The sequence below is a fragment of the Haliaeetus leucocephalus genome, unplaced genomic scaffold, assembly GCF_000737465.1.
Source record: "Haliaeetus leucocephalus isolate CR32 unplaced genomic scaffold, Haliaeetus_leucocephalus-4.0 Scaffold2, whole genome shotgun sequence".
Lineage (NCBI taxonomy): Eukaryota > Metazoa > Chordata > Aves > Accipitriformes > Accipitridae > Haliaeetus > Haliaeetus leucocephalus.
Genome location: NW_010972438.1, coordinates 2,243,131 through 2,259,266, shown reverse-complemented (window position 1 = coordinate 2,259,266; position 16,136 = coordinate 2,243,131). Strand labels below are relative to the sequence as shown.

Below are 16,136 nucleotides of genomic sequence, written 5' to 3'. Positions count from 1 at the left end.
CACACCCCCCCTTCCCAGCCACATTGCAGTGAGCTGCTCCGCTGGGCACCTGCCAACATTCAGGCAGCAGTTACATAAGAACAGCTTTTTTTTCCTGGAATTTGGGCCCGCTGCTGATGTGTGACCTTCAGCAGTAATTGCCAATAAACGCGGTGGAGATGTTTACAGTCACCGCAGGCTGCGCGGGGGCTGCCGGCCCCCGAGCCGGTAGCTGCCCTGACTGTGGGGCTCTTGCGGCTTCCCATGACCACTGGTCCCGTACCCTTGAATCTGTATTTTATTTTTCAGGGTGAGGAGGGGGTGCTCTGCTGCTTCCCCCCACCCCGGGAGGGCTGGGGCAGGGGCCAGCAAGCGCTGAAACGACCAAATCCAGCAAACCTCTATAAGCACCTGGAGTTTCCCATGTAATTATTTAGTCCTTTTTAGGATTTGAAGTTAAATAATTGAATTAAGTAAAACCCCGGGTTTTTTCTGTTGTTGGGGTTTTTCTGTTTTTATTCAGTAATGATACTTTACGCAGCTGATAAAACGGTATCCAGCAAAATACACCTGCAGACCCACTCAATATAGTTCTGGGTTTGTTTTTTTTTTTTTAACCTCTTCACTTTGGTCTTGAGGTTTCAAGTAGGTAAAAAGGGAACTGAAAATCCTGGTTCAAAGGGGTTGACTGAATTAACCTTCTCAATGCTCTTTATCAATGACAAATTAAAACTACAATGGCTGAATAAGGTGCAAAATATGTGCTATTTTATGCATCTTCTGATTGCAGTTGGAAAATGTTTTAACCTCTTAAGTGCTGGAGAGATGCACTAACAAATTATTTTCTTTGTAGAGGGAGCTTCCTCCACAGTCATTTCTCTTGTGTATTTTGCACTTAGACAGTGCTTCACTTGTTATGTCTCAAGCAGAGGAAATGCAGGCGCTCATAAATTTTTGTGGGCTGCCTTATATTTTTTTTCCTTCAGAAATCCTGCAATCTTTGGACTTTTTTTATTGCACGAACTGGAATTGGTGAGCTCTTTGGAAAAGGAGACTGGAACATTTCTTATAGTTACTTGTAACAAAAAAAAAAAAAAATAATAGTTATACCATCTTACCAGTTAATTAAAACTGCTAATGTAAAATGTGGAGTGAAGATAGTTCTTACTACATTCAGTTATTGTAAAAGACCTGCAAGATTGAGGATTTAGAGAAGCAAATGATTGCACTCTCATTGAAGGTCAGTGGCATATCGGAGACTGAGGTCTCCAACTCCAGGAAAGCCCCAGCCCAAGTAAAACATGCTTTCTCAACTGAAAACTCTGGAAAATGAGGGAAGGCATTCCTGTAGGCAGATCTCGGTGACCTTTCAGTGCAGGCGCTGACAGCCCTTATGCCAAATTTGCCACCTCATCGTCTGGCAGCATGCAAAGTCTCAGCAAATTCACGGAGATAAGGCTGGGGGGGGAATGTTTAGCCACGTCCCCAGTCTGCGTGTGCGCTGCAGTGGGAAAGCGAGGGGGTGTGAGCTTGTGGCTGCTGCTCCATCACACACCGGTGGGAGCCGGGGAACTGCCTCTGCCCCCCATAAATCCTACATGTCTCCTGCAAGGGCTGGGAGAGCTGCACGGCTCGGAGGACCCATGCCAGGACAAGGTGCTGCTCCATATCTCCCGCTGCCTCTGAATTTATGCAGGTGTGAGATACTCCATCACTAAAAATACACCGCTTGGCAAATTTGACGCAGGTCTGTTACAACAGTAAACTATAACGTGGGATGTTTGTCAAAGTAGTTCAGTGTTCTTGGTTCCCAATTATTTCCCTCTGCCCTGAAACTTATCCATAGCAAGTCAAATGCATCTTTGACAAACACCTACATATCATCTGCAAAGGCTAGAAATTTCCTATCCAAATTTTTTTCGGTTCTACAAGGTAACAGTATTGGCCTTACAAAGGAGACTTGGCAAGCAGGTAACCTACATGGAGTTTTCTGGTATTATTGAAGAGTTATGAAGGACAGCAACATAATTTGTGCTCTAGTCTGTTGTCATGAATCAGACTAGGTGGTGCTTTTGCTGTGTGTCTTTCAAGTAAGAACTATACCAAATGTATTTCAAGCAGAAAAGAGGAGAAATTCAGAAAAGGGAGGAAAAAGTGGAAGGGGACTTCCAGGACTCTATCTAAATGGCCAGTCCCACTGGAACTCCAGCTGATACGGGAGATGGTAATGCAAGAGCCAAGGTGGAGAGCAGTGGTTTCAGAATAATATATATCTGAGATTGTCACTCTAGTTCTTTGCATCTAGATATACAACCTAGTTATAAAGCTTAACGTGATATTTGGCTGACTGACTCTGTAGTTGTGTTTTTCCCCTTTTTATTTCCTTCTCTAAGCCGAATCTCTCCCCCTGCCACCCCGATAATTAGATGCCATATGCATGGAGTTGGGTCAGTTCCTGAATTCACAGATTTCAGGACCAGAAGGGACCGCTTGGTAATTTAACCCGCCTTCCTGCACAGCACAGGGCATCTCGTTTCTTTCTATTGCTTCTCTACTGAGCCAAATCAATGCAGTGTGACTAAGGTCTTCAAAACGCTCGGTGTTGATCTTGAAGACCTCCCAGGGCAGGTGTCAGTTTACTTTTGCCTTGCACCAGCTAGTCACCTTCTTATCCAATTTCAAGGGATGTTTGGAAAAAGACGTAAAGGAGATGTGGTGGTAGTTTGGAAAATGGCATCAGCTTGGGGAAGTTAAGCAGTCTGAGGTTTGTCAGCTCTCAATCAAAACTTTGAACTGGGAGATGGCCTGAAGCGGAGGAGGTTTGTGCTTGTAACTGTGCTGGTTTGTATGTTATTTTGTCAAAACTCCAAAGTTTGGTGAGGCTGAAGAGAAAAGGATCGGGTTTTTGAAAGTGTTCATATGTGTCTGGTCTCACAAACATGCAGGTTTTTCTGATAAGATTATTTTCCACCCATTTTTAACGTTCCAATATGAGATGTTTTCTATCCTGTTTTGTTGAAGCCACTATCTGGAGGAGACCCAGTCTATGCAAACTGGAGTCTCCACCTGCCTTTTAAATGCATTTCAGGCCTTTTCGGCGCTCAGTATTCTGGATGTTTACTACACAGTTGAGTTGAAAAAAAATTTGAGAAGAGCAATCCTGAGGCTTGAAACCTGAATGAAAGTCTTTCTGCATTTCCTCAAACCATTTCCACTTTTTTGTCCAGTGCTAGTTGTTTGATTTTTCTATGAAAGACAGGATTAGGTAACTTCCATCTTGATTGTTATTTTTGAAAGCAAATGAAAATTAAACTTTCATACCTTCCTCAAAACCATAAAGGAAAAGGACCGAAACCCCTTCCATATCTCATAAGTTGAGATATAATGAGTTCACACTTCAGCTGTCACTTGCTTTGGTGGTTTTTGAGGTGGATACATCCACTGTTGAGTCAGAAAAAGACCGTTCTGGGAAACGCACATAGTCTGTGTTGGGGAAATGGATGCTAGAAGCATTACGGTCACCAACAGGTCAAAGAAATTGTAGTTCTCCTGTTATGGCTAATGATGAGTGGTTTATTTGCCAGCCTTGTGGGAATGGAAACTTCAAAGGAAGAGGGGGTTTTGCGCAGCAAGTTGAAAGGAACTTTTGCTACTGCTAGCAAAAAGGAAAAACGTTGCACTGTTCTCTGACCCTGCCACCCACGACATGCCAGTTTGACAGCTGGCCACGGTGTCCGTGGCACTCGGTATTCCGCAAACTTGGCCCTGGCCCCCAAACCATCACTTTTCTTCTAGGTGGAGAGCAGAGGTATATGGAGGCACAAGAAAACTAGCAAAATTACTACTTCTGTCTACTCTCCCACCCTATTCAATCCTTCTTGTAAAGCATAAGCTGATACTTCGCTGTTGCAGCACAGAGGATAGTGCAAAGTGCAGCCCGGTAACTACAGCTTTAACCCATTTTGACTCAAAGAATATCAATTTCAGTATTTGGAGTTTATATTCTTACTGAAAGATTGCTGAAGGCCGTGCTTACTTGGAATGATCCATCTGAGCATTGCCAAGGGCAGTAGCTTTTGCTTGCAGATGAGTTTGTGGGGCTGGTTCTAACATGCTGATCTATTTATACATGCTGTCTGCGCTGAAGTGGGAAGGCATAGGAATTTGCTAGCTAGAATATGTACTTTTTCCTTCTCCAATTAAGTTGGAAAGATCAAACTAATTTCCTGCTGATTCTTCGTCTGTGCTGGGTTTCAGCCCCAAAATGTACACGTATGTTTCATTAACTTGGGGTCATGGTGTAACCCCGGGAGTAAGAATGCTTTCATCCAGAATCCAAAGTCCAGGACGTTACCTTGTGGCAGTCACGTCCACTTGACCTGCCAGCTTCAATCTCCCCTTCCCTGGAAGGAAGGTACCTGATTTCCCTTACAGGGGAATATGCACAATTTCCTTACTGCTGTTGACCACTTAAGAAAGGAGGAATTTTTTGCTTTGCTCTGAAGCAAGTTGTGCAGACGGTGTCTGCAATCACAACAATGTGCCCAGACTCCCTAATGACTTGATACGGCATTCCCAGTGTCCAGCCTACGAGCAGCAAGGGTGTACAAAGCGGGCTGTGCAGGAACTGTGTGTTCCTCTGCATAAATGAGGTTTTTCCTGTTAACTTTAGATCCTCTGGCTCAGATGCTCCCTGCTTCAATTTGACCAGGAGAGAAATGGTTTGCATGCTTGCGAAGTTTCCAAGAGTGGTGACAATGCAAGGAAACTGTGTACCAAAGGCCATGTGAATTAGCCAGGAGGAAAGTCCATTAGGAGAAGAACAGAGAACAGTTCTTCCTGGCCAAGGAGCCCCTGCCCATGGAGCACCGCTGGGGAAGCGCTCGCTCCTCTGGCTCCTTCCCGGGAAGCGGAGTCTCTCCGTATTTCAGCTTCTGGATCCCATGTCCTTCCTCTCCCTTTGCTGTGCATTTCCTAGGCTGCAGCAGATATTAGGTTAAAATACCACGGTTGCTCTCCCAGCCGATGCTTGATTTGTCTGTCTAGTTTGTGTGCCCTAGGCGGACATGGACGATGAGTGGCTGACTTAAATTGGTCCCACTGTATCGTCTTATTTCTTAGTGTCTGTTCCTGAGAGGTTAAATCAATTTAGCCACGATTAAGTAGGCAGTTTCATTTGAATGTTTAGGTCTCTGTTGTATGTCTAAGCTCTACTAGATAAAAGTTGCTCGTCTTCATCTGTTTCAATGTGGTGATCAGCATTTTAAATTTGAAAAGCCGTCACTGGTAAGCCTCTTATTTCATTGCTCGTGTTTGGTGCTGTATCACATATCTTTTATCTCAAGAAAAGTATGTTTATAGATGAGAACCCACTGAAAGCATTTTTTTTTAAACTAACATTGTAAGGCTGCTGCCTTTCTGTGACATGCAGCCCTGGCTTCCTCCCTCCTCCTCCTCCTCCTCCTCCCCGCTGGGGATGGGTGTGCTGCCTTCACCCTCTGCGAGTTGCAGATCCCGGGTGCGCGGTCCGAGCAGGCTGCCCAAAAGTGCATTTCTGCGTTGCAGGCCTGTGTGCACCTGCAACTCAAGCTTTTTGTTTGTGCCTCTGTGTTCATGCAAAGTAGTTTGGGATGTTCAAAGGATACCTGCTAAATTTTCAAAATGTAGCCCTTTTAGGAGCGTGGTGGGTGGGTGGGAGGGTGTAAACAGTAATTATGGCTATAATTCATTTGTGATGATTCAACTGAAGTCAAGTGCTTTGCTAGCTCCCTTCCCCTAAGTGTTGACCACTAGATTTCTGTTGGGATGAAAGATTCTTGAAGAATGACTAATTTTTCTGCATTTTACTTTCAACTAGCTGCCGCAACCTCCAGAAACGGAAAGCTCTGTAGAGGTGTGTCACCCACCTATATTTGTACAACAGGCAAATATTGGTGTTTTGAAGTAGTCCTGGTGGAGTGTCTTGTTGGTAAAAACCCTGTGAAATGTGTGTTTCTGCGTGGTGCTAGACAGTGAAAAATAAGTAGCTTTGTTGAAGTGGTTTAATCCAATGCAGCATCAGCACGATAGTCTGAAAATATATCAAAGCATGTAAATCAGTCCCAAATCTATGTTCCTGGACAAAGTAAGGAACCCAAAGGACAAGCATTTTGACCAATCCAAGGTAGTGCAGGTCTTTCAGCCATTTCCCTTTAGCTTTTAAGGGAGGCAGTGTTTGAAAAGTCTGCTCTCAAATCCCCCTGCTTTAGCAAAGTGAGACTTCATTTTGCTGGCTCCTAATAAGGTCCTAATGTTGTCTCACATATTTAAAAACTTTAATAAGGAAATGGAGGTGTCAGAAGAAGTTAGTGGAAGCTTCATAATCCCAGAGCAGCTAGGTGTCTCGTTAAAGCACCCTAGTGAAACAGTTAATGGTCACTTCACATCTTCAAGGTTACTAGCTCTATGGTGAATAGGATATGTAGGCACATTTCCTTTATGGGATACCCCAGCATCAGTTCGCATAAGATGGATTATTTGCCAAAATGAAGACATAAGAATTAAAATTAATGGAACATCCAGATGATGGTATTGGCAGGGTGTACAACTGGGTGCTGTATCAGTGCAAACCTAACTGAAACCACATGGAAGTCTAAATCTAGCACAGTGTTGATACTCTGAGCTATACGAATATGAAGATTATATTTGAAATCATGAATGAAAAAATGCAATTTGTGGTAGTTTAGGCCTTGTATTTGTAGTTTTTGTGGAACAGTGTTTAAATGTAAACTGAAAGTCTGAGTGGTCATCGAATGACTTTGAGATGTTTGGGAGATGGCTCCTGGTTTAAGATGGGTCCCTGTATAGAGCAGTTGTTCCTACACATTTTCAGAATGCTTTAAAGCAGCAAAAACTCAATGTACTTCAGGTTTACAAAGTGGAAGTACTATTCCTGAAAATTTGCTTCCTTTAGATACTTAATATCTGAAATAAGAGAGATTTGATTTGGAAACATGCACGTGCCGAGGGACTTTGTTCAGTAAATCAGTGAAACCCCTCTGAAGTCCACGGCATTGGAACAGAAATCGCACAGGTTTTGTCGGAGGCCCTCCGCAGTCTCAAAAGAGCTTCATTGACCACGGTCAGATATAACGAAGTACCTACACTTCCACCAGAAGTGTGTGTATAGTGGGATGGGGTGTTTGTATGTGTGTGTGTATCTGTGTATATGTATGCATGGGCATGCATGGTTTGAGTTCTTAAAAACTCTTGTGTGTTACTGGTAACTGTAAAATTAGACAGACTATGTGTTTTCTTTAATTCCATTAGAAATGTGTTGGCATATGTGCATGCCATGGTGGTCTGCTGGAGGGTGGCAGAGGAGACTGGTTAAGTACTGCCAGAGCTGATTGAAGGCAGATGTTCTGTTTAGATAGCTTGTCAGTCAATCTTCCTCATCTGCCCCCTTGCTTTCAGCTGTGACTTCCCTTAATATTTTCCATGAGTGCAAAGTTGTTAGTGTGTCTTCAGTGTTGTTCTACTTTAAAATGAAATTTCTGCATGCACAGCAGGAGCTTGATCAAAGTCTACCACAGAGGCAACTGGAGGATCATAGAAGGGTATGTACAGCAGTCAAGCACGTTCAGAACTAATCCTCTGTCTTTTCCTTTTAAACAGTGAAGCGTAAGTCATGTAAGAAGCTTCTGTGGTTAACTGCTTGCTGTCGGGAAATCTAAAATGATCAGCCATGCTTACAAAATGGGGTGCTGGAGCACCTTCTCTTGTACTAAATAGAAGGGGCAAGTGCTTGGCTGCTCTGAATTAAACCTCAGATCCTGGTCTAGTCTGTTCACACTTTCAAAGCACTCCCCTTTGGTGATGATCGCACAAGTATGAAGCGACATTTATCAGTGCTTGTGGAGCTTGCGTGCTTTGGCCGCACCTTCCCCTTCGTAAACAGCCAAGCTGCAAAGTCAATGTCGTTAATACATTTCTCGATTTCTTCTGCTCTTGTAGCTGGGAACAGAATAGCAGCAACTTATAACTGCTTCACTCTTAGATATTGTTAAAGATTCTCTGTTTTAAAGATTATAACAGGGTTTTGAGATCAATTAAACTGGGTTGTGTATTGCCTCTTGCTTTACTGATACGTGTACAATAGTGTTTGTATAACACTTACTGTTAGTTTACCTTGATGGTGAATGCAGATGAAACTGAATGCTGTTGGTTTTTTTATCTAGGTAGCATATTTGATTTTTCTTATTGCCGCCAAACATCTGATATTTGTTTGCATACTGTACGCATCAAAGTGGTGCACAACAGTAACATGATGGTTAAAAAACTGTTCCGGAGCCAAGCATTGCAGCTGAATTAATTATAACATTTCTTAAATGCCACTTATTTTTTCTCCCCTCTACTTTGATCGCATACTCATATATTTGTTGGCTAACACAGTGGATTTGAATAATTTTGTAGGAAACAAAGTTTTTAGTCCCAGTTAGAATTCAAAATGCTAGTGAATGCTGATTGCCAAACCGTGGAAACCATTAATCAGCATGCTTTCAGACTAGAAACAACAAATGCTTGATACGTGTTCCCTCTTGTATTTTCTGGTTACTTGTCCCATTTTGAATACACTACTCCTATAGACAGCAGAGGGGCTGCAGGTCTGTCCTCAGAGCAGCAGCTCCCGGTAAGGTCTCTCCCCTCACCCCAACTATTTTGACCATGGAATAGAAGTTGTCTTCTGTTCCATGGTGGACCAGAAGGAAAGTCTAGAGACAACTCCAGGAGCTTTAGTTACCCTCCTGAATTCAGGAGGAGCTGGAGTTTACTGAACAGTAGTTCTTGGGGTTGGATGTGTGGTGTTAGCTTTGTAGTAAGTAGTAGAAATTACCATTTTTAAATGCCAGTTGATATAACGACTGCCAGTTAGTTTAACAGAAGAGGAAAAAGGTAATGTGAGAACTCCATTGTAACTTGATTTTTGGCATAGGGCTTGCATGGGTATCAAGTTGCCTTTCTAATCGGTACACGTGTAGAAGGAAGATGTAGTTAAGGGGTTTTTTTGTCTGGCTTGGCCTTGTTCTGTCATGTAGCCTTCCTTACCTGCCAGACTGAGAACAGAAATATGGTTAAAGCACTACATCATGTACTAAACACTCTCATGTTGCTGTCAGTCAGTAGTTCCTCTGGGATAAGAATTTGCTTGAGCTTTTCAGCTGAGTCTCTTGCCTCTCCTACATGTTCACTCTTTGGCCCAAGCGGTGATAGGAAGCGTATGCCCCTTGAAAAAGTGCTCATCATCTTCTACTGTTGCTTCCAAAGTCACTTGCCTTTTTTTTCTTTTTTGGGGGACTTTGGAAGCAGCTGGTTGGCAAGCTCTCTTTGTGTTTATTTTACATCTTGTCTCCCTGCTGCTTCCCCTATCCCCATCTGATTCTGTAAAATGCAGCTCCTGGGCTGCAGCTTTCACACTAATAATCTATAGGAACAATTTTTAATCTGCTAAATTGTATTGACAAGAAGCAGACAGTGGGAGCCCTGACATTAGCACCAGCCTTGCAGGGAGGGCAGCGATCCCTGACCAGCTGCAGGCAGGTGTTGGGCTTCTCCGTTTGGAAGTCATGTCTGAAGTTTGGTAAAAGACTGTTAATTTCCAGACAGGTTTTTGTCTTGCCAGTGCATTGGGGTATAAGGATTTCTCTAAGCTACCTTTTGTGGCTGCCAACTTTGTATCAAAAGCAGCGTGGCTGCGGCAGTGCTGGAGTTTTGTATGAGCCAATTAATGCGCATTTACGTTGTTCCTTTTATTTATTTGTGTTTAAAGGGCCTCTTGTGAAAGTTTAAAAAGTAAGGTTTCACTTGCATGACAGCTAATGTTATTAAACCTTGTAGTTAATGACATTTTGAATCTACAGTCAGACAACTAATTTCATTTGAAGTGCAACTGAAAATCAGTGTCAAGCACTTGTTTTGTGAATGGAGATTAAGATAATTTAGTTCATCCTGACAGATTTTTAATATGACATTATTCTTGGCTAGATCGATATTTTTGTTTGTTTGTTTTGTTTTGTTTTTTGGAATCCCCAGAAAACCCTCTTCCTCCCCTCTCTCAAACACTGTCTCAGGCTGGTACTGCTGTCACCACAGCACGCCGCCGTTAGCAGAGCAGTAGCTCCCAGGTAAAATAATCACCCGTTCTCCTTTTTGCACAAAGACCTTACAAAAATCTGTTAATCCAACTGCGGTGTTTGCGTGTCTGCCCGTTGCTGGCAGCGCCGCCAGCTTTTGGACAGCTCTCTGAATTCCTGGGAATTCCTGTAAAGACTTAAGTGGGAGCAGCGCAGGGTCCGCAGGTTAACGTTCGACCTGGGAGGTGTTTTGGTCTCCGCTGACGGCAGCGGTGCGTGCTCCGCGGGGATGTGCCGGCAGCTCCCGGGGCTGCGGGACCGGGATGTCGGGGTTATCTGAGGACCGGTGCCCCGCGGTGTCCGCGGGCTCATGTGCTGGGATGCTGACTGCTGGCGTGACCGGCCGGCTTGGGCGGCTGCCAGCAGGGACACGGGGAACAAAGAGCCGGGATGCAGCAGGGGATCGCTCGGGTTTCCGCTCGGGCGGCTGGCAGCGTTAGATCGCATCGCTTGCTGATGGAGGGGAGGCAAGAGAGCGTCCCTGTAATGTTGGTGAAATGGCAAAATAGGTTTGGGAAGATGGGACTGCTCACTCGCAAAGCCATTTCTAATGTTACTCCTTCTCTAACCCTCCTCTTCATTTTGTGTTGGTGCCATACAGAGGCAAGTTTTTTACATTTAAGATTGAGGCAATAGATCTTAATTTAAAAAAAAAAAAATCGTTGAGAATAAAATCTGTCTAGAAAGCTTTACACAAAAACTGAACTGTAGCTGTTTCTGGTGCTGGGAACCCATAATCTTATTTAAGCCCCATGAGACCCCCCCCTCCCAGTGTCCCAGCCTGCCCGAGCACACTGGGAGATGCTCAGTGGTTTTTTCCAAATCTCCAGGGTTTCGGTTCCCCCTCCCTCACTTACAAGTAGGCTAACGATAACACCAGTCCCCTTGCTGCTGAATATTAGTAGTTTGTTTATTCATTAAGCTCACATCATGATTTTGTTATCCTCTTTGAATCAAGGGTGAGGCACTCAGGCAAGTTTTGGTCAACCGTTACTATGGCAATGTGAGACCGGCGGGACGGCGCGAGAGCCTCACCACCTTCGGCAATGGCCCCTTGTCTGCCGGAGGCGCCAGCAAAGCCGGGGCAGGAGGTAGGACCCGCTCCTGCTCATCAGCGGTTCGTGTGATCTGCCCTGCCAGATGCTGTGTGTCTCTGTCTGCCTGACAAATCCATATCTTACAGGTGAAACAGGGCGTTTTTTTCCCCCTACTGTTCTGTTCTATGATATCCCCAAAAAGAAGAAACTATCCATATGGATGGGGAAGAAGTCCTGCTTGCAGGTCACTCCTGGCTTTAGAAACTCCAACGTGTTTTAACTCTCCTTGAGGGATTCTGCTTTAGGCTGAGCGGAGCACCGCTCTCCTGTCTCTAATCGTGTCAACTGCTTTTTCCTCATGCAGCTGAGAGCACTGTTCTTTTTATCCTGAGTGCATTTGAGAAAGTACTTTAAATTGAGCAGCCAGAGCTTTCTATACTTTCCAGAGACTGTCTTGGGTTGGCTTGAATTTTGTGACTTTGCTTTGAATGGATGTACTTAGAAAACCTGATCAATTTAATATTTGCAATAATACTTTGGAGATGTGCTCATAAGGATGTCGGATTATTAACCATATGTGAAACAAAAACATTTCATTGTATTACAGAGAGATTGCAGGATAGGATGAGCAAAAATTCGGTTTGAAGTCAGTTACAAAGTGCAGTTTATTTAATTTGAGACCATTGCTAAAGAAGTCAGTAATGTCAAGCATGTTTTGTCAAAACAGAGTTCAGTAGGTTTTGCCTCTTCAAAATAAAGACAGTGGGTAATCCTGTTGAAAGGAGGCCTGATCAGAAACAAACCAACCAACCCCAAAAACCCTATTTCCCCCATATTTTCTGAAGTTGATATGTATTTCATTAGTCCTCGTGTTGTGCTGTCTGCTGCCATACTCTTCTACTTTCTAGAGCCTTTTGCTTCAGTCCTTGTTCTTCCTGCCACTTCCACAAACTCTTGCTTGCTTCTCTTGTTTGGTCTGTTTATCCATGAAGTTCACGGTTCTGTAATTGCACGGAAGCGTAGTGTTGGCTTTGCCATCCTCTGGAATTTGTTTTGCCTTTTTTCCATCCCCTTGCTGGTCCTGCAGAGCCTTTCTTTGTATCCCTGAATCCACGCTGTTTGCAGAATCCTCTTCCAATACAGCAGCTGTCTCTCCATTTTCTGCTGCTAATGAAGGCAGCAGTGGCAATAACCATTTCCCATTGCCAGCCCAGGCTGTCCTCCCTCAGGACACCACCTCCTGCAGACTCGCGCACGTTAAAGCGATGTTAAGTACCCATCTTATAACATGCCCGATCTGTGCTTTAAGTTACAAACTCTTCCTTGCAGAAATGCTAGGGGCCGAGTTCATCACTGTTAATAAACGTGTACGCACCGTTCAGGATAGGTTAATAATTTAAACCAGACGAGAGGTGCCATCACTGTAGGGTGGTGGCATTTGAATCTCAGCCTGTTTCTCGTGATCGCCTTTATAGGAGGAAGCTCTGGATCGAGTTCAATGAGCCGAGGTGAGATGAGTTTGGCAGATGTCCAGTGTCATCTGGATAAAGAAGGTGCATCCAACCTGGTCATAGATCTCATCATGAATGCCACCAGTGACAGAGTCTTCCATGAGAGCATCCTGCTAGCCATTGCCCTTCTGGAAGGTGGGAACACTACAATACAGGTAGGGAAATGGAAAACTTCAAGCTTATAACTAAAACATGTTGGCAAGGGAAATGTTTTTATGAAATCCAGGAAACTTGAGGAGGTTAAGGAGATGGGAGGGGAAATGACTAAATGATCTTTGACTTGTAATTAAGAAAAATATCAGTGTCTACCATGCAAAAGTTAACTTATGAAATGTTTGCATGGGCACTAGGTCATTGAGGTATTTCCCAGGGCAATATAGAGGAATGTATAACAAAACAGCCTTGTAGTGTGAGTTAATGTGACTACTTCTATGAGTAAGTTCAAGCAACTGCAACATGCTCAGACACTTTTACAACTAGTTGTTAGATTTCAGACTGGAATTTAAAATAACAGTAAACTCCAGACCACCACCGTCCTCCTGTGATCTTGCTGTCCTTCATTTCTGTGTTTTAAATAAGGATTTTGTTTCCCTAAAGGAGAATTGTGCCTGTTGTAGATTTTAATGAACGTAACACCAACTAGCTTGTATGGTATTCTTCCAAACAGAAAGTAAAACCTTATTACGGCAAAATATGCCTACGAAGATTATTGAATACGTTATATTTTATTCTTTTGACTTTGCATGTGTTCTGTTTGCAAACTGTCTCTTTCTGTCTTGGACAATGGGCTTTATGTGTAGCTATTCCAGAGAGTGTTACCCCTTTCCTACCCTGCTGCAATGTGTTTCACACATCTGAACAAAACAATTGGTGATTTGTTTAAGAAGGCAAATTTTGCAGATTGTTCCTTTCACTCGGAGAAATGATACGTCCAAATGTTTGATATACATACAGATTTAGGCTTATAATTGGATGCCATTTGTGCTGCATCCTAATTAGGAACATTTATTTAGGTACTTAAAGATAAAACATGCTAGCATTTTCAGAAGAGCTTGGGCAAAGAGAACTAAAAAAAATCTTATATGTGTGGCACACTGTTCCCGGTATAGTGTTACCACTCCCCAGTCTTTTCTTTTTCTGCCCTGAAAACCAAACTTCCGAAAGACGTGGTCTGTCTCTGGTACGGCTGCCGCAGCAGAGAGCCACCGCACTTACAGCGTTACTCTTAACTAGACCTTCATGGCAGCTTCTGGGAGGAATGTTTGACCGGACTGAGGGCAGCACTCCACGTTGTGCTTAATCGAACCTCAGTGTGGGCTGTTGCCAAAATGGCCCGTCCTGTTCTGGTCAGCTCTGCTGGTCCCCTCTTCGTACGGCTCGTGCAGCTGAGCGGTGAGTTGAATTAAGTGGCTGATGTGATGGAAAACCAGCCTGCCAGTGAAAACGGATTTGGTCCCATAGAAGTGGCTGGCTCAAACCTGACCAGAGATGTGCTAAAGAGCAGCTGTATCTTCTGGGCAGCAATATGTGGTAAGATTTGATTAAGTGTAACGTGGGGCTGAATCCTGGCTAGTTATAATTGGTCATTATGGTTAAAACATGCACTAGATCTATACAGCAGCACCTCTTGTGTTCATGCAAACTTCTCTTGAGAGGAGGGGGAACATTTTTGGTCTCCTTCGTGCTGTCTCTGTAATCAGTACCCTCCTTTTTCCACTGTGTATATGCTCTAGAGTGAAGCTTTTTTGCAAAAGACAAAGTGGGAATTGAGCGTTTAAATGTCACCTTAAACTGCAGTGACAGGATTCACATTCCTTGGGGAGAGTCACTCCTTTAAATTTCCTGCTCTTCTCCAATGTAAAGGAAGCTGAGCTTTCATCTTCCTAGCTCTCAGGGAGCCTCAGGTAACCTCACGCTGTCATGCTGGAAGGAAAAACAAATTCTGCACCAGCGTGACGTGGAGAAATCCTTTGCTTGTGCTGGAGCCCAGAACTAATGGACTGAGTCGAGTCACTTCCCGCTGTGTGCGAATCAGTGTTGGAAGCAGATTCCTTAGCTCGTCTGGTCAAAACAAACAGGGAAATCTGCGATCAATCTCCAAAGACACCTTTTTCACCAAAAAGGGAGATTCTTTAGTTTGCATTTGCTGTCTATAACTGGGAGCCAGGAGTCTGTAAAGTAACTATGCGGTTAGGAATGAGCTGCTGGCATAGGATGCTTGCAGCAAATGGTGCAATGCTTTCACATCCCGCCCGCCTTACCGTCCTGGCAGTTTCCTTTGCACTCTTGCCTTTATAAATGTTACTTCCGCAAACCAGAGTAACTATTTTCCGTCCTTTCCCACTCAGGAATAAGTGCTTTGTGGTTGTCTTTACCTTTAGAAAATGTTCTGGGCAGCCAGCAGTTACTCTGTGCATGTACGTGCGCTAATGCAGCAGCGAAGGGCTGGGAGGGGGCTCTGGTGTAGGCTGCTTTTAAGTACAGAATGTTTTAGGAACCAAATGACTTGTGATGCCTACAGCTAATGCTGCGAGCTCTGAGGTCTTGGACACACCCAGGAGCTCTTACTCATGCATGCAAAGCACAGATGAGACTTTATTGAAAATAGCCTATGGAGCAGTTGTAATGCAGATATTCTGTGCCATAGCAATCCAGTGGCCTGATAGCAGAAGGAAAAAAAAGAAGGTTTATCAGTGCACAAAGGTGTTCCCTGACTTACCTCTGTATTGGTTAATCTCCTGGTGCTAGGGAGTGAGTTCTTGCTTTACTTGCACTGGCTCTAGCGCAGTCAGAGCCCGCGGGGACTACTACAGTGTCAGTCAAGAACAGCACATATTCAGCGCTCTGATCTTTCAATAGTATTTTAGTCATGAAAGCCAAGTAAGTAAAACTTTAATGGAAAAAAACACCAACCACAAAGCTTAACTTCTGGGAGAACAGCTAGCTCCATGCTGGTGAATCAAAGCGAAGGTGGAGGCTTGCTCTTTAGTAAAATCACGATTTCAGGTCTGTATCTCCCGGGGTAATTGCTGAACGGTGTCCAAGTTAAGCTGGCGTCCTGAGATGTTAAATTCACGTAACCGAGCTTTTCTTTCTTCGCGTTGAAAGAATAGCTTATCTGCTCCCCCAGAAAATACAGAAGGCTCTGGGTGCAGCCCCGCTGTTCAGGAGCACTGCCGGTACGGGAGAGCTGCACAGGGTACTCGCTAGTCTGCACAGCTTCACGTCCAACGGGTTTTATAGAGCAGTCTTTCGCTACAGTACAGTAAAGATTTATTGAGTGCAGCAATGAGATGGTCTCCTACGTAGTAAGATTTCATTTTTACAAAATACACTGCAAAATTTGTCTGCTTAAGGAAACTAGATGCACTTAGGAAAATGAACCCAATACTTCCCATGGTCTTTTATCCTGATCTTTCTCTAATCTATGTCCTTTT

At 43.9% G+C, this 16,136-nt stretch overlaps 1 protein-coding gene across 1 annotated transcript in view; it reads left to right on the top strand.

The window, feature by feature from the left end:
- The window catches only part of ITPR1 (inositol 1,4,5-trisphosphate receptor, type 1), a 165,127-nt gene that overhangs the window by 89,060 nt on the left and 59,931 nt on the right, over positions 1-16,136 (top strand). The window contains exons 38-39 of the mRNA XM_010570399.1: positions 11,110-11,242; positions 12,664-12,854. Coding sequence (XP_010568701.1) covers positions 11,110-11,242; positions 12,664-12,854 — 324 coding nt within the window. The remainder of the gene's footprint in view (positions 1-11,109; positions 11,243-12,663; positions 12,855-16,136) is intronic.